The sequence below is a fragment of the Rhodofomes roseus genome, assembly GCF_022264815.1.
Source record: "Rhodofomes roseus strain CIRM-BRFM 1785 chromosome Unknown C8Q71scaffold_21, whole genome shotgun sequence".
Classification (NCBI taxonomy): domain Eukaryota; kingdom Fungi; phylum Basidiomycota; class Agaricomycetes; order Polyporales; family Fomitopsidaceae; genus Rhodofomes; species Rhodofomes roseus.
This window is the reverse complement of record NW_025952977.1, coordinates 79,828-105,865: the sequence shown is the minus strand read 5'-3', so window position 1 is coordinate 105,865 and position 26,038 is coordinate 79,828. Positions and strand designations below refer to the sequence as shown.

The 26,038-nt window shown below is 55.1% G+C and overlaps 10 protein-coding genes and 1 non-coding gene across 11 annotated transcripts; 4 read left to right on the top strand and 7 right to left on the bottom strand.

Annotated features, from left to right (window-relative positions):
* Nucleotides 1–502: 502 nt before the first annotated feature.
* Nucleotides 503–1,796, bottom strand: C8Q71DRAFT_690469 (kinase-like domain-containing protein; the record flags this gene model as incomplete). Its single annotated transcript, XM_047919856.1, has 3 exons — nt 503–975; nt 1,028–1,540; nt 1,751–1,796. Coding segments are annotated over 3 exons (1,032 nt in total), but the record flags the coding sequence as incomplete, so codon positions are not given.
* Nucleotides 1,797–2,549: 753 nt separating this feature from the next.
* On the bottom strand, nt 2,550–4,461 carry C8Q71DRAFT_776610 (uncharacterized protein). Its single transcript, XM_047924667.1, has 4 exons — nt 4,328–4,461; nt 4,220–4,261; nt 3,334–4,162; nt 2,550–3,280 (listed from the first exon to the last, which is right to left on the bottom strand). The coding sequence occupies exons 3-4, from the start codon at nt 4,115–4,117 to the stop codon at nt 2,883–2,885; spliced, it is 1,182 nt and encodes a 393-aa protein (XP_047775404.1). The 5' UTR covers nt 4,118–4,162; nt 4,220–4,261; nt 4,328–4,461; the 3' UTR covers nt 2,550–2,882.
* A 740-nt stretch (nt 4,462–5,201) lies between these two features.
* On the top strand, nt 5,202–6,497 carry C8Q71DRAFT_713890 (uncharacterized protein; the record flags this gene model as incomplete). The annotated part of the gene is made up of 1 exon (XM_047920941.1): nt 5,202–6,497. The coding sequence occupies one exon, from the start codon at nt 5,202–5,204 to the stop codon at nt 6,495–6,497; it is 1,296 nt and encodes a 431-aa protein (XP_047775403.1).
* A 427-nt stretch (nt 6,498–6,924) lies between these two features.
* On the bottom strand, nt 6,925–8,178 carry C8Q71DRAFT_798557 (glycosyltransferase family 2 protein; the record flags this gene model as incomplete). The annotated part of the gene is made up of 3 exons (XM_047925821.1): nt 6,925–7,302; nt 7,356–7,904; nt 8,119–8,178. 3 exons carry the CDS (start codon nt 8,176–8,178, stop codon nt 6,925–6,927), a joined length of 987 nt encoding a protein of 328 aa, XP_047775402.1.
* Nucleotides 8,179–8,471: 293 nt separating this feature from the next.
* C8Q71DRAFT_254180 (uncharacterized protein) lies at nt 8,472–10,087 on the top strand. Its single transcript, XM_047917325.1, has 4 exons — nt 8,472–8,575; nt 8,628–9,468; nt 9,534–9,962; nt 10,013–10,087. Exons 2-3 carry the CDS (start codon nt 8,628–8,630, stop codon nt 9,929–9,931), a joined length of 1,239 nt encoding a protein of 412 aa, XP_047775401.1. The 5' UTR covers nt 8,472–8,575; the 3' UTR covers nt 9,932–9,962; nt 10,013–10,087.
* Nucleotides 10,088–10,761: 674 nt separating this feature from the next.
* C8Q71DRAFT_879163 (polygalacturonase) lies at nt 10,762–13,390 on the bottom strand. The gene is made up of 15 exons (XM_047928454.1): nt 12,718–13,390; nt 12,647–12,663; nt 12,528–12,585; nt 12,450–12,473; nt 12,358–12,401; nt 12,226–12,296; nt 12,141–12,174; nt 11,949–12,074; nt 11,842–11,884; nt 11,702–11,785; nt 11,502–11,649; nt 11,406–11,451; nt 11,306–11,352; nt 11,164–11,250; nt 10,762–11,106 (listed from the first exon to the last, which is right to left on the bottom strand). The coding sequence occupies exons 1-15, from the start codon at nt 12,893–12,895 to the stop codon at nt 10,956–10,958; spliced, it is 1,158 nt and encodes a 385-aa protein (XP_047775400.1). The 5' UTR covers nt 12,896–13,390; the 3' UTR covers nt 10,762–10,955.
* Nucleotides 13,391–13,406: 16 nt separating this feature from the next.
* On the bottom strand, nt 13,407–15,049 carry C8Q71DRAFT_776581 (uncharacterized protein). Its single transcript, XM_047924666.1, has 3 exons — nt 14,510–15,049; nt 14,378–14,437; nt 13,407–14,322 (listed from the first exon to the last, which is right to left on the bottom strand). The coding sequence occupies exons 1-3, from the start codon at nt 14,801–14,803 to the stop codon at nt 13,591–13,593; spliced, it is 1,086 nt and encodes a 361-aa protein (XP_047775399.1). The 5' UTR covers nt 14,804–15,049; the 3' UTR covers nt 13,407–13,590.
* On the bottom strand, nt 14,970–15,054 carry C8Q71DRAFT_t123. Its single transcript has one exon. It is a non-coding gene; the product is annotated as a tRNA-Ile (tRNA).
* Nucleotides 15,055–15,115: 61 nt separating this feature from the next.
* C8Q71DRAFT_776578 (RNA polymerase Rpb7) lies at nt 15,116–16,124 on the top strand. The gene is made up of 6 exons (XM_047924665.1): nt 15,116–15,208; nt 15,261–15,530; nt 15,585–15,635; nt 15,688–15,753; nt 15,812–15,877; nt 15,936–16,124. The coding sequence occupies exons 1-6, from the start codon at nt 15,197–15,199 to the stop codon at nt 15,981–15,983; spliced, it is 513 nt and encodes a 170-aa protein (XP_047775398.1). The 5' UTR covers nt 15,116–15,196; the 3' UTR covers nt 15,984–16,124.
* A 79-nt stretch (nt 16,125–16,203) lies between these two features.
* Nucleotides 16,204–21,670, bottom strand: C8Q71DRAFT_840176 (Oligoxyloglucan reducing end-specific cellobiohydrolase). The gene is made up of 18 exons (XM_047926515.1): nt 21,463–21,670; nt 21,273–21,407; nt 21,020–21,223; nt 19,900–20,957; nt 19,613–19,850; nt 19,445–19,554; nt 19,198–19,394; nt 19,110–19,144; nt 19,007–19,057; nt 18,367–18,957; nt 18,211–18,309; nt 17,882–18,161; nt 17,759–17,829; nt 17,257–17,707; nt 17,110–17,201; nt 16,947–17,056; nt 16,598–16,891; nt 16,204–16,545 (listed from the first exon to the last, which is right to left on the bottom strand). The coding sequence occupies exons 1-18, from the start codon at nt 21,607–21,609 to the stop codon at nt 16,314–16,316; spliced, it is 4,395 nt and encodes a 1,464-aa protein (XP_047775397.1). The 5' UTR covers nt 21,610–21,670; the 3' UTR covers nt 16,204–16,313.
* Nucleotides 21,671–24,999: 3,329 nt separating this feature from the next.
* Nucleotides 25,000–25,946, top strand: C8Q71DRAFT_253876 (uncharacterized protein). The gene is made up of 3 exons (XM_047917324.1): nt 25,000–25,268; nt 25,325–25,776; nt 25,826–25,946. Exons 1-2 carry the CDS (start codon nt 25,183–25,185, stop codon nt 25,695–25,697), a joined length of 459 nt encoding a protein of 152 aa, XP_047775396.1. The 5' UTR covers nt 25,000–25,182; the 3' UTR covers nt 25,698–25,776; nt 25,826–25,946.
* The last annotated feature ends 92 nt before the right edge of the window (nt 25,947–26,038 follow it).

Sequence of the window (26,038 nt, the reverse complement as noted above, 5' to 3'; positions counted from 1 at the left end):
AGCATGGTTACGATGTAGCTACAACGTTATACGAACTCTAAAGGCAAGTCTCAGCCGTAGGAGAGAAGGCATCATCCTGGAAGGGCCACCGCCGACGAATGTATGCCTTGTCGTCCGGGTGATCTACCTCCGCCACTGTGCGCTCCAGCGCCTCGCGATTGCGACGCCGTACCTCATCGAGTTTGTTTTCCTTGACGAAGCCATCTGGACCAAGACCGATCTCGCGGTAGAGCATCTTGACCGACTCCTCCCGCGCCCAACCCACGATGCTCTTCTCATTGATATAGACTTCGGTAGGGTCGAAGGAGACAGGGCACGGCGTATGGGGGGCAATCTCGTCCCAAGACTGCCATATATCGATGAGAACTTGTTTCAGAGGCGCGACGCCTTCCTCCCATGTATGTGATGGACATTCAAGAAGTGCTTGGTACCTTGATTGCCACGAAGAGAAGCGCGCTGCATGCAATGCAGGGTTGAGACGCTGTGTGACGTGATGGTAATACTGTGAACGCGCAGCGAGTCGCTGCTCTGTCAGCGCAACTTGTTGTTCGTGCTCAGGCAGCTGGCTGAATCCATCTGGAAGGCTAGGTGGCATTGCAGGCCCGTATACGGCTTTGATATATTTGCCGCGGTCGAACGACAAGAATGGTGGCATGGGAATATCGACCAGGGTCTCCACTGTGGCAGTTTGCCAGTCGATGAAGAACCTCGGAGTCAAAGGCCCAGTCTCGTCGACGATGATGTTTGACGCGTGCAAATCCGGATGCCAGACACAAAACGTAGAGAACTCGGGTAGATCCGGGAGGAAAGGCAAGACTTGCAAACAGCGCTGGAGGACGTCGATGTGCGTTGCTGGCGAATTTTCTCGCTCAGAACGATATAGGGGACTGTGACGTGGATATGGTTTGGCACAACGTCGAAGCCATTCAATCTCGCATTGAATAGTAGCGCTGATTTGAGAACGGAGATCCTTCCCTGCCATTGATGTCAGTTCATGACGAGCTATGCTGCAGACTTCATTACGCACAAGGACCACGGTCGACATTGAGCTGCGCCCGACCGCCTCTCCAGAACTTCCGCGCGACGCTGGGGCCAATGACAAAGCGACCCCATTGCACATGGCGTGGAAACTCGCCGGGTAAATTGAAAGAGGGAGTGTTCTTCGGTAAGTCTTTGGCAAAGTACAGGCTCCCAATGTAAGGCAGGCGAGCGTCCGCCCAGGCCCTCTCGAATTGTACAAGGTCACGCGTGACACTCGCAAAGTCGTTAATGGGAAGGTCGTCATTCCACCTCGAGTACAGTTGCACTCCAGGAACCTTCTCCATGATGATAAATTCCGATCCCACTTCCGTTTCGGAGGCGTCCGTGCAATAGTCAAGAGTCACAGGCGTGGGCGTCTTCATAGACATTCTCGCGAACTCCATGGTAGCCACTTCGCTTGCAGTGGTGAGATGCGCCGGCCCAGCTACAGGAAACGGCAATCGCGCGATGAGTTCCTTGCCGTTATCTAATCGGGCGACGAAACCCCTATTAGATGTTCCTGAACAAATGCTCTGAGCACCATACACAAAACTGAGAGGTGGCAAACAAACCTTCTGCAAGCTTGGTAAACGAGACACAGGACGTTGCATGACCGGCCTTGATGCATCGAAGAATCAAGGCATCAACATCGAATGCCAGTTGGCGTACACTGAGTTCTATGACGCAGCCTCAGACTATAGCAACAGATCAAACTGATGAGAAGACTTACGCGCTGTCCGATTATATAGCCATGTACCCGTCGTATACTGATAGAATCCTCGTTCCTCATCTAGCAACAGTAGAATCAGTTGAATGCACCAGACTCAGAGGTGGAACGCCGTTACCTCGCGAATATGGTCTGTGAGCCCGTTCGACGGAATGCGACGTATGTCTCTTCAGGTCTTTTGCCAAGGAACGGAGAGCGTTGCGCATGGTGACTCGAGGCGAACGAGTGTGAAGCCAGCGGGCTGTTCGAAGGCTAGGCTGCACGCACGATAGAGCAACGGAGGATTTATAACAGCGGATGAACGCTTCGGCCTTACTGTTACGCCACATGGGTCTCCTGCTGTATGTGCGGACGCAAGGTCGTGCGTCAACACGTGAACGCCACAGCTGTTGCCAGCTTGCACAAGTCCGCCGACAAGCAGTGTTGTCTGTTGTACTGTTGTACTCAGTCACTGGTACGAATGTCGCTCGCCTCAAGCCCGAGGTCTGGGCTGATGCAGAAGGGAAAACCGTGGACGTGATGGTCCATGTCTCGACAATGATAGTACTCACATGATAATGAGCGCAACTTGAACGTCGGCTGACGGGCACTTGAGGCTAGTGCCAGCTCTATTTCGACCCGGGTAATACCACGAACAGAGTACTGGCCCGACGTCAGCGCTCCAGCGTTCGGTCGGAACTCAAGCTGTCAGAGCAACCTCACGGTGCAGACGGAATCTACTTGATACTTACCATGAACCGCGTGGTCGCTCAATCCAAGCTCAATCGTCGGACATCCAACTTGTGGGTGCATATTTGGTCTTGTTTGTGCCGTCTGATCAGTATCTCCCATTTTGAGTTAGGCGTGTGTAAGATGAGGTACTGCATTCACGACTCTGCGGTCCAACCAAGCCAATGTCCATGCGAGGGGGTCATATATTTCTACACTCACTACCTATGCTGAACAGCAGCTTTTCTTAGTAAAGTACGAGCACACCACTTTGTGGAGGAAGTTCCCGTTCATCAAACGAACAGAGTCAAGGATAGACAGGGCAGCGGTAGCTTGATACAAGGATACAGAGATACACAGAAAGACCGAATCCTTGGACATAGTGTACAGCAATCTGGTCGTACGTTCGTCGTGATTGTAAGTCCCCCTACGGGGGAGGTTCCTTAGAATCCGTATGGACCACGACCTCAACCGTCAAGCCGGGCGGACTTTCGCGCACTAAGGTCGCCTCCAGAAGGTCTTTCAATGGCACACTCGCGCGGCCGCGGTAGTAATCTGAAGTGTGGCGTGCCTCGAAGACGAAGTTTACACCGCCGGAGCGTTTCGCCAGGTCCCCCAACGCGTCGAGTACGGGTTGCCAGTGCTCGCGACGCGTCTCGAGGTGCCAGCCTACGCCGGTTATGACTTTGAGATGGCGAAAATCGCAGGAGCGGACGTGCTTCAGGGCGCGGGTCAGCCAGATGGGCAATCCTTTGATGTCCCCGAGAGGTCTGCGCTCGATGGTGAGCGAGACCAGCTCGGTAAGAGCATCGAGGTCAGGTGGTACTGGGGGAGACGTCAGAAATGACCGTACGTGTCTCCAACGAAGGCGTACTCACACTTTTCTGTGTCTCTCTGGTCGGCAAAGATGAACTTGAGATCCTTGATCGAAGGGCCCCAACGAGTCAGAAGTCGCTGCATGACGCCGGTCTCCGGATGCGTCAAGGTGAGGCAAGGAGATTGCTTGAAGATCTTTCCTCGTGTGATGAGTTCGCAGACGAGCATCGTGCAATCGATGATTGAGAAGTTCTGGACATGTAGTAGACTCTTCGGGACGATTTGCAGTACGTCGCGCGAAAGATCACAAAACCTCGGCCAGCGACCACGTGGTCCGAAAAGGAGAGGCCAGGTAACGTCTCGGAGAGACAAGCTGGAGAGTCCGTGACAAGCCGATAGGATACGGGGTAGTTCTGCGGCGGTGAAATTGCAGTCGTTGAGCTCTAGTGTGTCGAGCTTGTTGAGACATGCTGCCAGGTTGTCGTCGACTTCATGTCTAAGGATCCAACCGCTCAACATGAGGTGTTTGACATTGGGTAGATCCCGCAGGAGCTGGAAACCTTGGGCCGCGGTAGCGTTGAGGTGCAGAACGCGGACGCAGAATCCGATGGCGGGGGCATGACTCAGAATGGCCCTGAATCCTGGGATCGACTCCTTGTTGAGTTTGGCCGTCCTGAAGAGGTAGAGCCGTGCAGCATTGAGCCACGCGCGGCACGTCAACGCGCAAGATTGGAGCGTTTGGCGGTCGTCCTCCAGGCGGTCGAAGATGTCGATGCAGATTTCCAACGGGGCGTAGGCGGCAGCTGCGATAATCATGTTTGTCGTGAACGTGCCGGTGGTGCTCATCGATGACGGGGCCTTCACATGCAACCTGCGGATGATCAAACGCTGCTGGTTGGCGTGGGTCAAGAGTGCGGCAACCGATGCATGAGTCCTAGTTTAGCTCACCTATTGGTTCGATGCGAGTTCCAATGACCTAAAGTGTGGCTTCTGGATGTGCTCGTGTGGCCGCTAGATTAGTACTAGTAGAGATAGACTACGCCTCGTGGCGCCGACCTTGGGAGGAAAGTAGGATGCGCGCTTGCAGCCGTATATGTCTACGTCCGCGACACTATAGAGAGTGAGCAGCGAAACTGATGACCCGGGGAGCGATGTGATGGAGGTGACCATATGGCCATGTTGAAGTGGACGGATACACATAAGTTACTAAAGGCTAAACAAGTGCCCGTGACTAAGTGGCGTCGACTGCCTTATCGGGCAGGCCACGCCTGCCTCGCGGCCCCCCCGACGCGCGAGATATGCTTGAGCCCGTCTCCTTCCCATCCCCTCGTCCCCGTCCTCTCCCACCTGGCGACGAGCTCCCTCATCATTCGCTCGTCACCTCGAATGCGCTGATATCTCTGATTGAGACCAGTCTGCCCACTGTCACATCGACAACCCGGGCCTGGCAAACCGCTATATGATCGCGCATAGCGAACGTTCGTGTCGTGCCTCAAGTCAGGAATCGTCTGACGGCTAGTACAGCAGCACGCACCATCGCCGATCTGGCTGTAACGAAGGACTTGCAAACCTGTATGGTGAGTTCTGGACCGCATCTGCCTGACATACACCACCCGAAAACACGCAACGCAAACATATCTCCAAGCTTACGATGCCTTTGTGTTCTTGGTGCTCTGATCAATCTGTCGTGGCACATATGGCTTGCTCGACGTCTGCGGTCGCTGATCGATTATGGGCCGGTTTTATCGCTGTCATTCAAAGTCGGGGTGGCCAATCAGACCATATTGTGATTTATCACACTTTACCACAGGGCGCCGCCTTTACATACGACTGAAGCACGTACACCATAATGCGCGAACGAAAACATGCTAGCGCGGCCCCAGCCACATACTTCCTCTCATATTCTCCCGCTGACGTCGGAAGAAGGCTCATGCCGCCCAAATCACCGCAGGTTAAGCAGTCCTCATGGTCAGCGCGCCTGCCTCCAGAGCTCCGCCATCTCGTCGCCGAGTTCCTCTCCAATGATACGCATTCGCTCAGCTCCCTCGGGCTCGCCAGCCGCTCCTGGGTGGCCCCGGCCCAAGTCACCCTCTTCCGCTTCGTCCGCCTCCTGGGCTCGTACCGCTACCGTCAGTTCGAAAGTATCCTCGACGAAGCACCAGAGATCGCGGCCTATATCTACGGGCTGGCCATCATCTGTGACCCCACCTTCACGTGGATGGACCAGGACGCGCCGCGGATACTCCTCCGCCTGCGCCATGTCGAGGAGCTCAGCATACGGAACTGGTGTGCGACGCTTATGACCGACGACACACGGCACAACCTACGGAGGTGCTTCCCGAATGTGAAGGTCGTCCACATGCAAGACGTCGCATTCGCAGGGAACGACTTCGCCGTCATGCTCTGCGCAATCCCCAGGCTCGCCCGCTTGCACCTACACGACGTGCACTGGTCGTTCCGCCAGCGGCCCCTGGTCGCCGCCCGCCCCCTCGGCGACAACCGTATTGACACGCTCTACTTCCATGGCACCTCGCCGCTCGTGCTCGGCTGGCTCGCCAAGGACGGCCCCATCGGCTCCCGCCTGCGTGCGCTCCACGTCGCTTGGGAACATCCTTCCGTATCCTCCGACGTCGGCCGTGCGCTCGAGCGCTCCGGCCCCGAGCTAGAGCACGCCACGCTCGCATGCAACATCCGGACGCTGAAGGGCTGCCTCGTGTTGTCGGACTGGCTCGCGCCGCCCGTCGAGGACGCGTGTCCGCCGCTGCTCGACTTCACCCTCGCCTACAGCACGCGCCTGCGCTCGTTGCACCTTAAGATAGAGAGCCCCGACGGCCGGTCGCTTCTGGTCAACTGGATCCCCGCGCTGCTCGACAGCGTGCACACGAAGTACATCCGGGAGGTGCTCCTCGAGCTGCGGTTTGCCGACCTCGAGTACATGCTGTGGAACGAGACGGACGAGCAGCTGGCCAAGCTCCTAGCTGCCCAGTCGGCGCTCTCCGTGATCTTCCACATCTCGCGCGTGGACGATCTGAAGATCGGTGCGGCGCAAGTCCGCGAGCAGATCGTGAACGGCTTGCCGTACGTCGCGGCGACGAATCGTCTTGCGGTAGAGTGCAAGGACTCCTCGAACAACGCGGACTGGTTGCCGTCGCTCCCGTATTGCAACATCCCTGAGCCCGCCACAAATGGTGACTCACAGTGTTGCGAGATAGTTCAAGGTGCTTGATTAGATTCCCCATCCCATCATCTTTCCCCCCTACATGACATAACCCATCTGCTTCAACAATGTATGATTGCTATCTTTGCTATCGTGTATAGTGCCCATCCTGCTTGTAGTAAATACCTCCTCCGCATGCAAGTCATCGTATAGTTTGATTTTATATGTAGTTGCCACCTGGAGTGCACGATATGCTGAACAAAATGAACAGTAACTTAGTGGATGTTCAAGAGGCCATTGAGGTCACTCCCTCGTTTCTGTACTACCGGTCCACCGGACCCAGTCCGCCCAGTCTCAAAGACATGACTGACGAGACGTTCGAAGAGTGCTTACTTATTGAGATACAGATGAAGGTGTCCTCACGGACCTCACCACGCAAGCCTAAGGCGCTGTCGTCTCTTCAATGGTGGCATCATCCAATGAGACTCGATATCCATTACTTGCCATTCGGCTGTACAGTACTCGACTTAGCCAACGGAGGCCCGACCTTCCACCGCCCGAGCAGATGGTTCGCGCGTAGAACAAGCAGATCCCTCAGCATCTGCAGCGAGTCCGTGACGACGTTCAGCTTGCTCCCGGAGACCTCGTGCCACTCAATGGGCACTTCTGCGACAGGCATACGGAGTTGCTTCGCGAGGAGTAGCAATTCGACGTCGAAGATCCACGTGGTGAGGTGCTGGTAGGGGAAGATGCTCTGTGCCGCGGCCCGCGAGAAAAGCTTGAAGCCGCACTGCGTGTCGCGGATGTGCCCGACACCGACGATACGGAGTATGGTGTGCAAGCCGTACATGAGTATGTTGCGTAGCAATGAGCGCTGAGGGCGCTTGGTCAGGAAGCATAATGGTCAGAGACGGGGTAGGCACGTACCTTCACCACCGCCTCCGTCTTCACGAGATGCGCACGGCTTCCGACGACCACAGAGGCCTCTTCGTGCGGCGCGACTTTGTCCATCTCCTCCCACAGCAGCTCTAAATCCTCAAACCGACTGGCACCGTCCGCGTCTACCATGAGCAGACGCCTTCCCCGCCCATGCAGCATGCCGTGTCGGACCGCACCGCCCTTGCCCGCGTTCTTCACCAGCTGCACGACGCGTATCTCGCTCTCAGGGCAGTCCACAGCGAACTTCAGCGCCAAGTCGGCCGTGTCGTCTGAGCTCCCGTCGTCCACGACGACGAACTCGTACGTCCGGGCCTTCAGTGTGGGGTTCTTGAGGTGTGTGATGGCAGCCTGGAGCATGTCGGGTAACCGCGTGGTCTCATTGTAGGCGGGGACGATGACGCTGAGGTCAACTGAGGCTGGATCGGCGACGGAGCCGAGAGGGAGAGGTTTTGTAGGAGAACTGGCGGATCGGTAGGTTCTCTCGGATGGGTGTGCTTTACGAGGCGCAGGAGATAATATGATGAGGACAACGTAGCACTGTGAAACGGACTTCGATCAGAATCTGTCTCTGTGAGGTACGGATACGCGTGTCATGAATGACTTGTCAGTAAGGCGACGTATCGCCATGACCGTAAGCTCTCGTCCTCACCACGGCGCGCGATGGCCCGCAGCTCGTAGAACAAGGATGATATGGTGCTCATCACACGTGTGCCAAAAGACACGTAGCACAGGCAGAACGACACGCACTCACGGAGGTAAATGTGATCGCGAACAATGTCGCGCCTGCGTACAGTAGGGTTGACTGGTCCATGCCGGAGTCTACCAGGATGTCATGAAGTTGAAGGGGTCGGTCGAACCAGAGTCTGCGACAAAGGAGGGTATTGAAGAGAAGGGAACAGCGGTGCTGCCACGACTCGAGTATGTTTGGCCGGCTGTGAGTGTGTGCAGCGTGACCACAGCGGCTGTAGGTTTGAAGGCGTACATCGCCCGCTCCCTCGTCTTGCCACGTTCACCCCATACGTTCCCACGGTAACAACATGCTGCACACAAAATGTAATGACTGTTACCCTTTGGTAAGCACTAGTAAGTACTCTTCTATAGTGGGTTGTTTCGGGTCAGTCATCGCAATGAAGCAGTGCAGCCCCGCGCGCTCGAGCCGCTGGTCCAGCAGCTGAACGTAAACACGTACCACTATCCTTGGCGCAGGTGTGAGTATTGTCCCAGTCAAACGAGTACGTCTGAATGAATTGAGTCGCACAGATGGCAGCAGTGCAAGCGGGACTGCCTGCGAGGCAAATACTACCCGCCGAAGTATGGGACATGATCATATACCACCTCCGCAAGCACAAGGGAACCCTCGCCACCTGCTGCCTTACGTGCAAAACGTGGCGGCCCACTGCCCGGCACTATCTCTTGCGACACGTTCGCTTGACCACGGAGCATGCCTACGACCGCTTCGTGGACGCCCTAGATCACTCGCCGAACCTACCCGCCTGCGTTCGCAGCCTAACCATCAAGCGAGGACACGTCCCTCACAGCGACCCATTCGAGTTCTCATCTGTTCTGCTACGCGTGACCCAATTGTCCCACCTGCATCTCAAGTTTGCCACCCGCGTCGTCATATGCACATCGCCGATCGTGAACACCGTCTACCCTTTCCTGTCAACAATAATCCTCAGAGGCGGGATCTACCACGGACCGAATATAGCGAGACTCTTGTCCGCCTGTCCAACCCTCCGCACTGTGCGTTTGATAGATGTCGACGGCGGACCAGTCGACGACGTCCCTCCCTCGTTCCATATCGACAGCGGCGGCGACACCCCTCCCACATTCGACTTCGGGGCATCCTTGGAGCCCTCCTATTGGGACATCCCTTCGAGTACCATTCAAGAGCTCGTGTTTCTGCGAGTGTCTGAGTCTGTGGAATATTATCTCCTGCACGGCGCTATACGGTTCAAGTTTCAGTTGCAATCTCTGGAGATTGACTACGACTTCGGTGCCGAACACGCCTGCCCGCAGATCCTTTGGGACTCACAATCATCGCTCCGAACTTTGGTGCTTCATCATATACCGGACAGTGACATAGATCACTTCTCTGCCGGTGCGCCTCCTACTGCACCTCAATAGCTTTACCGCATATACTGATGATTAGTCAACCGGGGGTAGTTATGAAGGACATAGGCTCAATGCGGTTGAGCTCTCTGCGGTCGCTGACATTCGAACCGGTGATCCGATGGAGGTCCACCATCAACACCGGCTACATCGTCGACATGCTGAACCTGATCAACACAGACTGCATAGAAGAGATACGAATGGGGTTCATGATGCCTAGAGTCAAAAAGTGGGACTTCGAGAGCGTTGACGAAACTCTGGCCTCATTCGCTCGGCCAAACATACGGATCACCATAGTCATTGTCTTCCTGGGAGAATCCATTTCGACACGCCACGACACCGTTTCGGTCGTCTCAGAAGGATTTCCGCTACTGAAAGCAAGAGGATCAAATGTTGAAGTAGTATTGACAGACAGGCTTGGCCGCTTTCTGAAGGAGACGTTCCGTCTTTGAGGCGGCCCGCTCCCGTTACCCCAGGTTGTTGGTGAGTGCTCCACGCATCACAGAAGCCCCCGGGTCACTAAGGAAGATTAGATACAAACCGACGGATTTTTGTGTATCTATACTCTTCACAAGCTCATTACATATACAAATTATCACGGAGGCAGCTTTGTGAGGACTTCACCGACAGTTGATTAACTGTGACTGCAGTGCGTGTTATCCGGAACAAATGCAGTCACCCTGTCGTTCTGCCAGTGCGTTAGCGAATCGATAATGCCCTGCATCCCTCCACAGACTGCTTGGGAACGCAGCACCATTACGTTGGCCTACTGCACCCTGACAGTGCAGGTACGTCTGTCAGGCTTGTAGACCGCTCGCGTCGCAGTGCTCATACGAGAGACGGTAGGTGAATCTATTCTTGCCCACGGTCTGCCTCAGTGTGGCCCACAGCTATACGTCCATGGCGCTCAGCTTCCGCATTTCTGCTTAGGTACCTGCGACAGTGTCCACGATGACGTCCTCGAGATGGTCTACGCTCATGGATGCAGGAAGGTCTGCATCGTCTCTATTACTTGCACATATGTTGTTGTCTCACCATTCACTGTGTTGGGGGCTATATGACTGACTGTACAGGTCCATCGGCCTCAATTACGGAACAGTCCTAGGAGCTCGTTATTGTCCAGAGTCTTCCACGTAGGATAGATTAGGAACATGGATGAAGCCCCTTTGATGTTTCCCGAGTCAATTTCGTCGTTCTACGGTAGTCCGCGGTTCATTGTGCGATAACGAGTTGGTCAACGTCAGGTATACACTGCAGTGTCCTTTGATTCCTATTCCATTCCTATAATGTTCGATTCGATGATGTCCGTGGATTACAATCGCTGCCGGTGAACTATTATCAAAATCCTGCATATTTGCGAGCAGCGTAAACGCATAGCTTCTCAGGGATAATGCAAAAGTATTATCCGTTGAAAGTGTGCGACGATGAGATGCTGCGTTTGCTCAAACTTTGTCAGACATCACACCATGGACGCGCTCAGAACGACCCGCCCTGGATCTGTGCATGCATATCAGATTGAGTGTGACGAACCTGCACATCAACGGTCATCTGTCTTACCGTCGCATCGCCAGATACGATGGTGCCTGCAAGGCCACCACCCACTGTGAGTCCAGAAAAGTCCCAGGTACTACGGAGAACACTGTCAATACGCTGCAAGACGAAGGGAGCCTCCTCTGTGACGTACCCAGCGCAATTTCCGCAATCCACGGTCACCCTGTGGGCATCCTCGACCACAGTGACGCTGGTAGGGTCGCCGACAAAGTTTACATCGCTGAAAGAGTTAAGCGACAATTGGTACTCGATCGCTGGAAGAAGAGCCGACAGACCTGAATGGTGTATCTACACCCGGCGTACCGTCGTCGTCCGGATAAGACTATGCGTCCCCGCTTAGCGTACATCGAAATCATAGACGACGTGGCAGCAGACCTGTGTGATGAGGACGCCATATTTCGTAGCACCAGAGATGGTATTGCTGTGTCAGGCTTCAGACATAGTCAATTCTCGAAGATCGCCATCACATACCCGGTCCATGTTACGTTGCTGACGGCCCCAGTTGTTGCTGCACTCTGAGCCTTGACGCGCGTGCCATACATCGAGTTGGAGACCGTGTTGTGACTGAAGACCACGCCCGTGACGAAGTCACCAGTAGCAATAGAGCCAATGGACATCCCTGCAGAAACATTTTCACATATGGCTTCGAGCTCTCGGGGTGGGAAACCTACCGTGGCCTCCAGAGCAGACGTTATTCTGGAAGAGGATGTTTGAGCCGTCGTTGATGGCGATGCAGTCATCCTGGTTCTCGACGACTAAGGAATGTTACAAGTCGGCCTCGGTCAGTGCGCCGGTGAAAGGGCAAACATACTGCTATTCTGAATGGTGATATCTGTTCCCCGGACGTCGAAGCCCTGGTGTATCAATGCGTGAGTTTAAATGCCTGTCCGGTGCCACGCAAGACTCGAGGTATCTCACATCGGTGTTGTGGCCGAGTTCGTCTGCGTCGCCCGCTGCGTTGTTCACGTACACACCATCGATGATCAAAGGGCCTATATCAGCAGCAGGCTGTACGCGAATGGCCTGGGCAGGGGTATTGTACGCCTACAGTGACGATGCGTCAGCGCTGGGCTCGAGGCACATCCGCTTAGCAGCAAGCGCAAGACGTACCACGAAATTCTCGAATGTGCCTGAGGCCTCAATCCTACCATGGATCGACTCGGTCTATGGGTTCGTAAATTCGATCGGTACGTACGCAATGAATGGATGGGGTTTCGGTTTTCCGCCGTTCGTCCCCAGACCGTCCCAATAGTCTGCGCCGTTGCCCTAGAGAAGCATTGTAGTCACCAGTGGCTCTCAAGGCGGGCCTGAGAGAATCAGCACTAACGTTGAACATCATGCCGTTGCCGTTGAACTGGACATTCGTTCCCTCTGTGCCATATGATTTTCTGAGCTACCCGTGTACTTGAAGGTACGCACGGAATGTCAGGAGAGGGCCGGAAGCTCGAGGGTAGTCAGTCGCAATTCATAGGCACAGTTAACGCGAAGGCAGCTTACCGACTGTGCTGGCAAATGTAACCTCGCCGGTCATAGTGACTGTCGCCCCTTCCGCAAACTAATTGGACACTAGCGGTGAGGACTCGACGTAGTCGTACTGACAGCTGTGTGTTGCTCACACTCATCGTGATCGTAGCTTGTAAGATCTTTTGAGCACAAGTCGAAAGATCATGTAACGAGATGAACTCACTATCATTGGGAACTGTGAAGGACGTGAGCTCGACACTCGAGCAACCCGAGAGGTCTGCAGCAACTTCGGCAGAGTCGACTGTGCAGGTAGCCCGCTTCGCCGTCTCGGTCCTCGAAGGAGCGGCAAAGATCGACGGGACAAAGGCTGTCGTGGTCAGCAATGCGGGAAGAAACAACATAATGCGTGCGTCTCGACACCGTGCATCTCAACAACCCCGGCCTTATATACCTGGCAGGGCGAAATTGCTTCCCGCTGGCTATACGTCGGAACGTTGACTTTAACTAGAGATGGCTGCCATTGGTCAGTGCCAGATGAAGTCGAGGTCATGGTCCTCATTCCGCGTCCATGGACGTTATGTCCTCTCACCTGGCGGCCCGGAGATTGATCGAAGTGTCATAACACTGCCTTGGATGGGAGAATATGATGTGAGCGACAGTGAAGTGAGCATCGAGACCATCCTGAGTAACATTCTTCTTGCGTGGGACGTTGAGGGACATGAAAGCCGGAAGGTCGGGGACTCATTACGCCCACGAATCCGGGCCGCTGTGACAGCACGGCGTCCGTATGGGAAGAATGGGCACTGACGTGGGGTCATGGGATCGCGGTAGTTGACCCCAGGCTGACCCTTCACAAACCTGTAGGACTCGGAGCGTTGCGAAAAACGAGCCTGGACGTGCGCGGGGAGAACATCAACGGCAACCAAGCAAATACAGCAAACATTGATAGTACATCCGTACCGAGGTCAGATATCGGGCACCCGGATTAACCAACAATCGTACTCGCTAATTCATACAACCTGCGTAGGAACTGCTGTCTCGGGGAATACAAGCACTCTTCATATAGTCAACACGCACCGCTAGATCCTCTTCGCCTTTATGATCCACGACCTTTTCCACCTCTGAACTGCCCCCTTCCTCCACCCCTTACGCTTACGCGTGCGCGTTGAGATCCACGAGCACCCCTTGTCGCAGCTCCCGCCCCAAGTGCCGCGCTTGAGGCTCCCGACGCCTGCGGTTCTCCTTGTCTGCCGTCCACACCTGCTTGGGGCGTAGCTGCAGCACCTCTCCCATTCGAAGCACCTCTAGCGCGCCCACGTCCACGTCCAAAACCCCTCCTCAGCAGCGGACCGTCATGCATCGGTATGATACCGGGAACCAGCTTCCCATGGCTAAGTCCTTGCCGGAAGCCGCCCATGCTCCCGCCCCGTCCAAATTTGACGTTCGACGGGACGAGGGAAAGGGCGTCGAGCGCACCTGTGAGACCCTGCACAGCGTCGTCTGGCTGCTTCGCCGGTGTATCCTCCTCCGTATCCTCGTCTATCGGCAGCCGCGGTCCAGCGTGCATGCCGGGACCAGCCACTGTCTCAGTATCGCTATCCTCGCTCTGAGAGTCGCTGTCCTGGTCCATTTTCTCTTGATCGCGTGATCTCCATTGGCCGCGGATCATGCTCGCGCCCTCTCCCCACTTCTTCAGAAGGCCCCCGACGCCCTTGTTCGTCACGGCGAAGAAGTATTCCTTGGGGTAGCCGTGTCCTTGGATGAGATGCAATCGACGGGCCTTGGGAGTTAGGAAGAGGCGCGAGCAGCTAGCCAAGTGGCAGGCAAACTGGGAAGAGTGGCGCATCAACGAACTGGAAGGGGTTCACAGACGTAGAACGTACAATCTTTTCTCCTCTATCTTTCTTTACCGCCGCGATCGGGTCGTGGCATTCTGTTTGGTGCTAGCTCAGTCCCATCGCAGCGACAACGGCAGTCACTACAGGTATCGTGTGGCGTAAGCAAAGCATGCTCACCAGCCCGAGCAGTCGTGCGTCAGGAAAGACACAGCCACATCCGTTTTCCTCGCAGACGTGAGCATGGAAGGTCGCGTAGTGTGATTCAAGTTCAGTGCTATTTGCCAGTGGGGTGGGACGGTTGTTTGGCGGGTTACATGTTGGAGGCAGCGTGCACAGTAGAGGCGCAGAAGCCGTAGATGTGTTCGGGAGGGCAGTACGAGCGGCTTTGGGCGTAGGCTCAGCAGACTCGGAGGACGCTGGGGCCTGCGACAGAGAGGCCTGCGAACCTGAGCGGGGTCGCTTGAAGGACATCGGGGACAAGCAAGACCAGGGTGAAGCCTTCTAGTAGGTCAGAGTGGTAGCCACACGTTGGACATCAATGCAGCCCGTGAAGGATCGCATCGACGAAAACAAAGGTCGATGAACAGAAACAAGGAGCGTCAAAGCGGCGTGGTTCAGAGTGGCTGTGGAAAAAGTTTGGCCAACGCCGGGATTGAACTGACGACCTTGGCGTCACATATATAATATTAGCACCACGCTCTAACCAACTGAGCTAGCCGGCCATACCACAGCGCTTAGTGTGTAGATAGACAGCATATTTGGCCCTCGCGAGCCACATCGCGCGACGCGTTGAGCTCGAGCGACGCGGTGGTCGAAGCGTGCACCTTGGTTGGCGATCCTTCGCTGCCGATGTGATTGTCCGCCATGTTCTTCATTGTGAGTACGGCACATCCCCGACTCGGTGCATCTCTTTGAACAGGCTATCTAGAAAGAGCTGTCACACACCATCCTCCTGCACCCGTCCTACTTCGGCCCGCGCATGCTGCAATTCCTAGAGTCCAAGCTCTACTCCGATGTTGAAGGCACCTGTTCCGGACAGTTTGGCTACATTATCGCGGTGGTCTCCATCTTGGACATAGGAAAGGGGATGGTCCTACCGGGCAGTGGCCAAGCAGAGTTCATTACGCGGTACCGGGCCATCGTGTTCAAGCCCTTCAAGGGTGAGGTTGTTGACGGGGTGGTAAACAATGTCAACAAGGTACGCCGTGCATATCTTCCGTTCGTGACTAGCAGCATAACACACCGTTACTAGATGGGCTTTTTTGCCGAGGTTGGGCCTCTGACGGTCTTCGTCTCGCATCAGGTGGGCACCACCCTCGGCCACGTTCCCGCCAGTAGCTTACCGCGTTTTGCAGCTCATCCACCCGGATATGCGATACGACCCAAATTCAAACCCGCCGTCGTTCGCATCAGAAGACCAGGTACGTAGTGTCCGCGCGCACCGTCCCTCGGACGCCTCATGGCCACCCCGCCTCGCAGATCATCGAGAAAAACACGAAGGTCAGACTAAAAATTGTCGGAACGCGTGTCGACGCCACAGAAATCGCAAGTCCTTCCTCCTGGTGCCTCGTGCCGCGCTATGATACACTTACCACTATTTTAGTTCGCGATAGGGACTATCAAGGAGGACCACCTCGGCGTTATCGATTAAAATCCAGGAGGTGGCGTACTTGCGCGTGCTTTCCTCGTCTCGTTCGGCTCGTGCGTTGGACTCTGTGCTGTGATTGTTGTCAGACTGCTGTGTATAATCGTGTAGCGATACATTGTACTAATCACATGGGATACCTCAGAATCTTCAATCGACTGACCAAGCCCTCGCACTTGCCCTTGCAACTAACAAGGAGATACTGTGGCTGACGAGACGGTGCGTTGAGGTGGAAATAAATATGATACATAGATGAACGTCGATGTACAGCGAAACGAGGTAGACTACACTGTACTTATCGAGACAACAGCACTAACCGATATACCTCCCATTATCCTACTCCTCGTCTTCAAATCTTAGGATCTGCGCATCCTCGTCGATGGGCACCGACCGGTACCCGCTGCGCGTGCGCATGCCTGTCGTGGCATCTCCAAACTTTTCTACGATCGTCTCCCACGTCGCCCCCAACACAGCCATGATGAAGTAGGGCACCGATGCGAGCGTGTCAAGGACGCCGGAGTCGCCTACGTATCTTGGGCCTAGGTCTCCGCCGGGTAGACGAATGGCTCTGCGTACGACGGTCAGCACAAGCCACAGAGCGCCTCGCATAGTGAACGTACCCTCTTGCGCGCCTACGGACGTACCACCATCCAGCGAGGGCTGCGAACGCGCACGGGATGAAGAACATCATGAGCCAGAAGAACGCGCCATGCGCCTTGAATCCAGGGCAGACGTGTTGTGCTCCGCGATCAAGGCGCTTGCCACCCTCGCAACTGGAGTAGGGAATCTTGCGATAGGCCGTGCGCTCATACCAGTAATCATCGTCGCCCTTACACGAGTCGTCGTCGGCAAGCCGCTCCGCGCCTGGAACGAGGACACATTCGCCGCTCTCGTCCCTGTAGTAGTTGAACTCGCTGGACGTGGGACGTCAGCGGACATCGCAAATGCGGCACACGACAGGCAACGCACCATTCGAAGTCAGATTCCTGGCAAGCGCAATTCCGCACTACCTTCGCCTCGACCTTCGGACGACTGCCAACGACACAGCTGGCATCGCGTACACGCCGATGATACATGGTCTGTGAAGCCGCGATGAGAAGTGGGGTGTCGCCCGGTGCACATTGTTGCTCACCTGTCGGCCAAAGAGACACAGCTCGTTTCGATTCTCGCTTGGACTCCAGAGTTCGAAGTCGTCGTGACCTGGGTCCTCTACGCTGAAGGTACCTGCAATAGATGGGAAGTGAGTAACGCGTGTAGCATTGAACGTCTCGACACTGACACTCTTTCCATGTGAGGGCCGAGAAGTCGATATGAACAGCAACGTGAACGGCCGGCGAGCGGGGATAATATCCCATAAGGATAAACCGTCGACTAGTATCCGATGGAACGGTGACGATTTCCTTGACCCGTATCCTCTCGTCAGTGAACTTGTACTCTCGCCAGCTCCCGCCCTCGTCAGTACTGAAGAGCACGTGATCAGTCGCGTCCTCGTCATTCGCCATGATGAGGATGGATCCGGAGTCGCCGAACTCCCAAAGATGAGCGTCCTTGTGGACCTCTTCCCAGGTAAAGCCGGCGTCGCGACTCAGGAACGTGTCACTGTCAGTGTAGTCCGCTAGCGTCTCGCCGACGTTCCCAACGGCCATGAGCAGACCAGGCACAGACGGCGTGCTGTAAGTCGCACGCGCATCATAGCGTTCTGTGTATCCGTGGATGTGCAGTGCGCAACGCTAAACACACTTCAGGGACGAACGATGCTTCTCAGAAGGTGGACCACTTACGGTGCTGTCACACCAATATAGGTTGCCGAGAGAATCCTTGGGAGGGGGTGCCAGCCGCTTCCAAGTTCCGCCTAGAAGACTCACAATCAGTGTGCGTCCGTGGGTGACGGACCGCGTGCTTACCATCATTGTGGGTGATGCGGGTCTCAAGTTCCTTGCGTCCTGTCAAAGTGGCTTCCAGTGTATTTGATACGACATTGACCAGGGCGATCCCATCTAGGCCGATCATCTTCTCGAAATCGACGTATCCTGCATCATTGCGATTGACGTTCTCGAGAGAAATACTGTAGTATGTCCCATTTGAGTTGGATTTCAAGATGCTTCCCCAGTATGGATTCGGCCGCTCCGAGGTAGTGACATGCAAGAACACAGACATGGTGGTTGATTCCAGGATAGTGTATGCCTGTCGAGAAGTCAACACGGGCTCTCGAAATCGTAGAGAAAGTCATTACATGTTGGTCCGGTCGTAGATCGGGAGGGAACATCCCGCTCGCGAAAGTCCGTCCATCCAGAGATACTTGCAAATCCAGCGTCTGCCGTTGTGCCTGATACTACGGACGACTCGTGGTTCAGCGAAGGGTAACTGGGGACAATTGCAGACTGCATACCTCCGCGACTATCAGGAACTCGCTAAATTTGGTAAATCCGACAACGTGGTCGAAGAGCTTCGTCTTTTTCTCGAAGAAGTTCCGCCCACTGATCAACTGTAGTGGGTTCTCCAACTGGAAGAACCTCTGATTGCCCTGTTGATTCTTGTAGACCTCGCAGATGATCTGGTGTGGGTCCACGTCTAGCTCGGCATCCCGAGCCCAAGCGCAGTTTCGGACGTACTTCTCGATGAAGTTCCATTTACGTCCGTTATCGCGGGTGTAGTACGCTTGCACGTTACAGCTCTCGCCGAACCCGACACAGCCTTCGCTGCCGCTCCAAATCAGGTAGTCAGAGATAACCGGATGGAAATGCAAGATCTGTAGACCGAGGTTGTTAGGTGGTAGAGGTCCGTTCATAGGCAGCCACGTCTTCCCGGTGTCGGTGGTGTAGTAGAATTGTTTGGTGCCAGTGATGAGGTACGCACGATCGTGACTGTAGGCGTGATGGTAGAAGGCGACGAAACGTTCCCCAGGCTGGACTTGCTGCCAGGTGTAGCCTTCGTTGCTCGACTGCCAGACAGTGTGATCTTCCAGGCGAACAAGTATCGTCTGCAATGAGTCAGTAGGGCAGTAAGCTGCGAGAGTACCATGATCTGACCGTAGAATCCTTGAAATACGCGAATTGCACGACGGGAGCCGGGAACTCGAACTAATGGAACAGCTTAGTGAGATGCACACTCATAAGAAGAGTACGGCATTACGATTTGATGGACGATCTCGCCTTCAGCAGGTTGCGCTAGATAGCGCATAAGTATTTGAGTCCAAGACATCACAGGGGTAGAAGCTCACCATTGGCACAAGGCTTACTGATAGGATCGTTTTTCTTGACGCCGCGTTCCCTGTCACAGGTGTTGCCCGGGATGAGTCTATAGCCTGACGAACCCATGTACATCGCATTCGGATTGTCGGGAGGACACACGCCCGCAGGAATAGGCTCCGGTCCTACAGGGACGCACTGATCGCCCTGCCGGACGAAGTTGTAGTCGCTGGTCGTCGGGTCAGCCTAACGTGCCTGCATATTTGCAACATGACTAACCATTCATAGTCCTCGTCCGTGCACGGGCAGCTCTCCTCGTGCTCTATGGGCTCATGGAACTCCTCTCCGACGTAGCAGTCCACGTCCGGCTTTCGGCGCCTGTACCATTGCTATAAACGGATGAACATCGCGTCAGCGGAGCTCATTGACCACCGAGCATAACCATACCTTGTGGCCCATGAGACACTCGTGGGTCATCGAGCGAGCGTACCACCGCTCGAAGTCATTGTCACCACACTTGCGCGAGCGCATGGGGGCAAAGTCTAGGAACACGACAGCATAACGTCCACGACCGTCCATGTCTCGCTTGGACACTTGACCGACGAGCACGAACTTCTGCGATGTAGAGTCTGACACCGTCGTCAGGATACGCGCACGCATGGTGAAGCCATAGTTGAAGGTACGCCTGGGGCAGGTTAGTGTATAGGTCAGACGTTCTAATGTACTTGACCTACCAAGTCCTTCCAAGATCGCTCGAGTACGTGATCTCGTCGGTACTCTCCTCGTCATTGACCAGCACCACGATGCTTCCGGAATCGCCAAACTCATACTTGTGGGCGTCCTTGTGAACCATCGACCATGTGAGGCCCGCGTCCGTGCTGAGGAACGTATCGCCCTCGTCATACGGCTTCAAGTGCGAGCCAATAGATCCTATGCCCATGACGAAACCAGGGGCAGGAGACGAGAACACGCGACCGAAGTTGTGAGGGATGGTCACGGAGTGCAGGTGCAGCGAGCAGCTGTCGTCGTTAGAATTGCACGAGATACGCTGATTTTCGCTATCGCTAGAGGGTGGGACGAGGCGGGACCACGTCCGTCCGTCGTCAAAGGTGATTCTCGTCTGGAGTTGCTTCTGTGCCCTACGGCCCTCCACTTCCCCGGCATTTGAGACTATATTGGCCAGCCCGACACCTTCAATGCCGTACAGGTTCTCGAAGTCCACGTATCCCATCTCGTTACGGTTTGTATCCTTCAAGCTCTCCACGAAGAATGTCCCGTTCGAGTTGCTGACGAACAGCGTCCCGATTGTCGTTGTCATATCTTGAAGCATGACGTCCACCGCCAGTGAGTGCGTCGTCGACTCTACTATTGTATAGCCGTTCTCCCTGAGACGCGCAGAGGACGCGTGAGGGAAACGCGCCTTGGCCCACGTCTTGGTGTCTACGGAGACATAGAGAAGCATCTCGCCGTCACCGGAGGGGCTAAGGTCTCGCAGTGCTACTACTGCAAACTTCGATACGATGGCGAATGCCACGACGCCGCGGGCGTTCTTTCCAATCCCGAGGTCTTCGACTTTGATGTCGTCTTCGAAGAAGTTTGTCGAAGAGTACAAGCGGCTTGCCGACAACGAATGCATACCCGTGGACGTGCTAGTGTCGAAAGCGACACAGTAGATGAGGTCCGGGTGGGCATCATGCTTGAAGTCCGCGCTGCTATGTGCGAACTGGCAGCGGGATGTCTCGGAGAGGAGAAGCTCTGGTGTGTCGCTAAATGCGTCTAGCGTGTAGTATGTCTTTGAACGCGAGAAACGCCTCATTGGGTCTGACAGCTAATCATGAAGGGCGTACCACATACCTCATCGTGACAGACACTGCCCCAACCGCCGGTGGACTGGCAAAAGGTACCTTGATAGAGAATATATCCATACTTCTTGGGGTCCGAGTGGAACGAAAGCGGTTTGCCCACCAGAGCCGGTGGAATGGGCATCTCGAACCCCTGCCATGTCCTGCCTCGGTCGGCGGTGCGGTAGTGGTAAATGCCTCGGGTTAGAACGAAAGCCTAGAAAGCCGTGAGCGGTGAGACGTAGCAATACAGAGCGTACACGCACATAGCTGTTGTCAAAGGGATGCTCTATGACCATGGATGCGTCCCCCTCCGGTATTCCATCCGCTCGCGACCACGACTTGCCCTCGTCTTGTGACACGTACACGTTCCCGTCTATCAGGTCATGGTATACAGCAGTCTAGCAGATTGAACAGGTCAGTTCCGATGCAGGTCACCACAAGAATGGGCCATACGGTCGTGTCTTCGAAGAAGAAGAGTCTACTGGGAAGGTTCGGGAAGTATGTGACCGAGGAGTCGGGCTGCTGAGCAGCAACGAGGAGCAGGCCGGACAGGAGGGAGAGGATCCAAAGGACGAGCGGCGTCCGAGGCCGCATAATCATGGCTGCGGTCAGGACTGCTCGCTGCAGTGCGCGACGAGCTGCCTGAGACTGGCGAGTGAGATGGCGTACGCAGTCGCTCCCACCGCAGCCAGTGCCACATACGCCGTCACGTGTGCGCCACGACCCTTACCGCGCAGACGCGTGGTCGGCGTCTACTAGTCTCTGCATTTTTGACGACCATCCTGTCTGAACGCTATGACTCTTCCAACGCCTGTTCAGCCCGGCCGTGACCTACTACCTTCAAGAAGTACTTCTCACTCACATTACAAGCTTTCACGCTTAACTGCAGGCCTAATCGAATCAACTCCATTAATGCGCTGTCAGTCGCAACATCCACGTTATCAGGGTCGATGGCATCCTCGCGAACGACGAGGACGCGGGCGAAATCAGGTCAGTTAAGCTCAACTGTCTGTCATAGCTCCAAAACATGGGACGTGTCTGTCATCGCGACGCGTTTGCCGAGTTTATCTGCCCCAGGCATGAATATTGCATGCTCATGGACTTGTTGCCTACTGAGCGTAAGGGCTCTGGGTGGTTTCACTCGTTTGCTCAGTGCGTGGATGGACTATGAATTTCTGCTGCTACTTGCAGTGGTATCTAGCCGCGCGACTGAGCAGGAGTGGGTTGCAGGCCCTGCTGACTTGCGTTTAGACGTAATCGGCCGTTGGAAGGAAAAAGGACGGCGATGTGTTCTATCACCGATTTCCATGTTGTCTCACTTACTCAAACCCCATCTGGAAATGTGCTTCTCGGATATGCTGGAGATCACGCTGAATGGAGATGTAGCTTGCGATCAAGCGTTCGGTAGTGCATTATTACTGATACTAGGACGGCTCAGCCCTCCAGTTTCAATTGCAACCGTTCACGGAGCGGCGACGTCGCATCGCGGCTGGTCTAAGGTAGTGCTTGCTCCACCTCCTGTGCTAGCCGCAATTACGTGGACCGTCAGAACTGCTACCATTCTGCGCGGATTCGAGCCGAGCTTTATCGTACACAGTGGCTTGGTACTTCCCGACCAGGTAAGTCTGTCCATTGACACGACTTGCGTGCGGCGTGTCGTAGCAACCTGTCATCCTTTCGATCAGCTCACAGCCTGTAACTTCTCGCATTCTACAGCACTGCGACGATGACAACTGACGTCTGGCTGCTAGGTATATGATTGAACGCAATTCAGGTGAGGTATAGTTTCTTCGATTGATTGTGTCCACGGTTAGTTTCTGACTATGACTCGAAGCTTGGACGGCAGCAGTATCAGCGAGACCATTCGCTCGTCACGGAGACCGGAGGGAGCCCACATTCTTAGCGACGAACTCTGATCCACCCGCTGACAGCACTCATGGCGAACCTGCAAATGATCTATACGTGCCATCTCTGTCATGAGTGCATTGTGGCCGTCTGACCAGACAGCCTAGGACACCTTTAAATCAAGCACCATGTCAGTGGTCCGCCACTTCCGTGACAGTGTAAACGGTGGCTAGGACACTCCGCAGGCAGGCATCCAATATCGTTAGTCCAGCACTGGCGCGATACGTATACTTCCAACATATCGGTGAGAAACAAGCGTCACAGCAGTATTCTGCAGACGCCACGGGCACGCGGGATGCTGTCACGCTGGACACCTTCCGACATTTGCTATTCCCACCACTAGGTCGTCAGTAGTGGCCACGTTGTACGGCGTCTGGGCTTCTCTGGACCAACTCTCACGCAAGTACGCCGCTCAATTCTTTCACCACACTTCCTGACTCTCTCCACCATTTTCATGAGATGTGGTACGCAGCGCGCGCGCAAGTACCCTCAACTCTGATCTGATTTTCTCCGCGGACAGAGCGCTAATGGGATAGAAGTCCCTGATCATCGCGCTGTCGAAGCCACCGACACAAGTCCACACAAGCCCACAGACCGGCCCAAGCGATGTCGCCAAGGATTGAGGGTGGCCTCCGACGGCGAGGGACGTCATCCGCAAGAGGGTCAATCAAGTATTCGGTGAGTGTGGGTTTCCCAACAATCGCGTAGCAAGACACGGGGATTGCTCAGGCGAGGAAGCTATTAGTAGAGTGGCATTCGCTTACAGTTATCAACCAGCGGGTGGGAAGCAGAAGAAGATGGGCCTGCCGTAATACGGTGTCCGGGATAGCCATTTGGTGCATGGCGGAGGCTAGACTTAACCAAATGTCAAGCATCAGAGCACGGCCCGCATGCCGCAACACGGATTTCCCTCCACCCCCGACGTCCGACGTCAGAATGTAACGTAAGTGGGACTAGCTTCTCCACCTGCAGCCGATCCGCTAACGGGGCTAGTCCTAGTATGCGGTACTCTTTGAGCTGTGGCCCGAAGGCACCGCAGCATAATCAGTGAGCCTGCGGACTTGCCTAGACGTACATTCACTCTTGTACTATTATGGCACAGTCTGAGTGAGTGTTCAGGGCTGTTCAGGGCTATTTGTTATCATGCCTCGTTCCATTGACACGCTATCCCTGTGCATTCCGACAGTCACCATGTTGGAGCCGTGTGTTCGTTCAGGTGCCTGCATGGAGGCGCCCTGCGACTTGCAGGTTGATGGCGTGCGGCGCGTGATGCAGCCGTTCACACATGGTGAACGGTGCTCGATAGCTCGGACGGTTCCTCCGTGCGAAGCTCCTTGCTATTCGACGCGAACACTTCAGCATCCGCGATGACCGAGGCTCAAGGTACGTTGCTATCGTGATCGATCTGAAGCAAAGGGACTACCGTTTCCGAGCATTGCATAGCATTCGTGGGCCCTTCTATAGTTCCGCGGCATACCCGTCGATCACGGTATTTGCATCCGCCACTAGCATGCATACCTTCTAAACGGAAGACTCACTTTGTGCGCGCGGTATCTCTGGCACGCGAATGTTTATCCCCAAAAATGCAACTGGTACCAGGCTCACGAACAGCTGTTGCCCTCGATAGCTCGCCGGTGCCGTCGACGTCACCCGTATGCTGCGGCGTTGGGCTTCCCGCCTCCTGTCTATGCCCTAGCCATGCTAGGCCATCATTATTACATACAACATAGATCTTCGTCTCAGGAGATAACTGCAACTCCGGGTTGTCGGCAACACATGACATGCATGACAAGTAGCCAACGTATGTGATGTCGCATTCGTCGTGAGCGCTGCCACTGAATGTAACACCATGAAGCTCGTCCTTCAAGCCAATGTTCTAGTTCCAGTCTTCCAGGGTGTATCGCAGCCCGCTGCTACCGATTCTGTAGCATGTTGAGATTACACAGGAGTCACCGACACCCTCGGTGAGGATAATACTAGATCACTGTCGGGCGACTGGGAGAATTGATCAACAAATCGTTCAACGCAGCCGACCAGTCTATACCATCATCACCTTCATGCTGGGTTCCAGCTTCCGCAATTGGTGCACATCGCACTATCCGCTGCGAACTGCACGGCGGCACGACAGGACATTACGAGAATATTCCTTGCAGAAGACGCCATCGGGGTGGACATAGCGATACGACGAGCAAGCGCCAGCTGGCGGCTGAATCAAGCTCCAGCTTCGGGCTCGCTGTGCAGCGTTGACAGAAGGGACGACATCGCCATATGTGGTGTGTAAAGTCGCCCGCTCGTCGCTCTCGATGTAACAACCATTTCCGGCCTGCTGATTCTGGAGTCAAGTCGCGTCGCTGGTTCGTAGAGATTTCTTATCGTACCTTTGTAGTCCGCACAGTTTTGCCCTGCGCAGGCTAGTCATTTTCGTGTCATGGCTTGGTTCCTTGACGTGCTATAGCTCGCGCATCGAGCGGGTCGACGGAAATGACATGGCGGTAATGATCCGGCTTACATCCGATCGTCACCGGCAATCCACGCTAGAAATTCGTGATGCAGCTGATGGGCTTTCTAGCGTGGTGGCTGCTCCGCGCGGCTGGGCCCGGGCGTGTCGAGACGAAACTTGGCGAGACGATTCAGACCCTTTGCGTCGGATGCTTATCTTGATTCGTGCGGGGCACCGACGTGCTGAAAGCGCCCATGTGCCTTGCCAATTCGCGGGTTGTCGAGGACCGGAACGTCGGACGCAAGCAAATCACTTCCACTGTGCCTTGTATAGTCCATGCTAGTTCTGTCATGGAACATTTGGATGCAGGCTGCAGCGCTTGGCGTGACATCCCCTGCATTCAGGCAAGGGCCAATGACAAGGTCGGTGGTTCGACTTCAGGTCTGCTGGCTACGTGCTAACTGCGGGCAGATAGCTGGGCATGTCCGGGATACGCTTCATATCCACGCGGCCTTGAAGAAGCCTTGTAGCCGCATCACGTATGCCGCTGACACATCGTGCTAACCCTGCGTCCGAGACTATTAGTTTTCTTGCCGAAAATTAGTGCGCCATTATCAAGTCCACACGAGGCGATACAAAGGCGATCGCCCGTGAATCTCGAAGATCTGAGAAGCAGATACGGCC

Excerpts from the sequence above, each read along its gene's own strand:
- C8Q71DRAFT_776581 (XM_047924666.1), bottom strand. The coding sequence starts at position 14,803 with ATGTCCTTCAAGCGACCCCGCTCAGGTTCGCAGGCCTCTCTGTCGCAG. Across the intron at positions 14,438-14,509 it reads ACGCACGACTGCTCGGGCTG|CACCAAACAGAATGCCACGA; the intron begins GTGAGCATGCTT and ends GGACTGAGCTAG. Across the intron at positions 14,323-14,377 it reads AAGATAGAGGAGAAAAGATT|TTTGCCTGCCACTTGGCTAG; the intron begins GTACGTTCTACG and ends CACTCTTCCCAG.
- C8Q71DRAFT_776578 (XM_047924665.1), top strand. Across the intron at positions 15,531-15,584 it reads TGGTAAACAATGTCAACAAG|ATGGGCTTTTTTGCCGAGGT; the intron begins GTACGCCGTGCA and ends CACCGTTACTAG. Across the intron at positions 15,636-15,687 it reads CGGTCTTCGTCTCGCATCAG|CTCATCCACCCGGATATGCG; the intron begins GTGGGCACCACC and ends CGCGTTTTGCAG.
- C8Q71DRAFT_254180 (XM_047917325.1), top strand. The coding sequence starts at position 8,628 with ATGGCAGCAGTGCAAGCGGGACTGCCTGCGAGGCAAATACTACCCGCC. Across the intron at positions 9,469-9,533 it reads CATAGATCACTTCTCTGCCG|TTATGAAGGACATAGGCTCA; the intron begins GTGCGCCTCCTA and ends AACCGGGGGTAG.
- C8Q71DRAFT_840176 (XM_047926515.1), bottom strand. The coding sequence starts at position 21,609 with ATGATTATGCGGCCTCGGACGCCGCTCGTCCTTTGGATCCTCTCCCTC. Across the intron at positions 21,224-21,272 it reads ATCCCTTTGACAACAGCTAT|GCTTTCGTTCTAACCCGAGG; the intron begins GTGCGTGTACGC and ends ACGGCTTTCTAG. Across the intron at positions 18,162-18,210 it reads ATCTACGACCGGACCAACAT|GCATACACTATCCTGGAATC; the intron begins GTAATGACTTTC and ends ACTTCTCGACAG.
- C8Q71DRAFT_253876 (XM_047917324.1), top strand. The coding sequence starts at position 25,183 with ATGTGGTGTGTAAAGTCGCCCGCTCGTCGCTCTCGATGTAACAACCAT. Across the intron at positions 25,269-25,324 it reads GGAGTCAAGTCGCGTCGCTG|GCTAGTCATTTTCGTGTCAT; the intron begins GTTCGTAGAGAT and ends TGCCCTGCGCAG.
- C8Q71DRAFT_776610 (XM_047924667.1), bottom strand. The coding sequence starts at position 4,117 with ATGAGCACCACCGGCACGTTCACGACAAACATGATTATCGCAGCTGCC. Across the intron at positions 3,281-3,333 it reads CCAGAGAGACACAGAAAAGT|TACCACCTGACCTCGATGCT; the intron begins GTGAGTACGCCT and ends CGTCTCCCCCAG.
- C8Q71DRAFT_879163 (XM_047928454.1), bottom strand. The coding sequence starts at position 12,895 with ATGTTGTTTCTTCCCGCATTGCTGACCACGACAGCCTTTGTCCCGTCG. Across the intron at positions 12,297-12,357 it reads GCAACGGCATGATGTTCAAC|GGCAACGGCGCAGACTATTG; the intron begins GTTAGTGCTGAT and ends ATGCTTCTCTAG. Across the intron at positions 11,452-11,501 it reads AGCAACGTAACATGGACCGG|CAATACCATCTCTGGTGCTA; the intron begins GTATGTGATGGC and ends AGCCTGACACAG.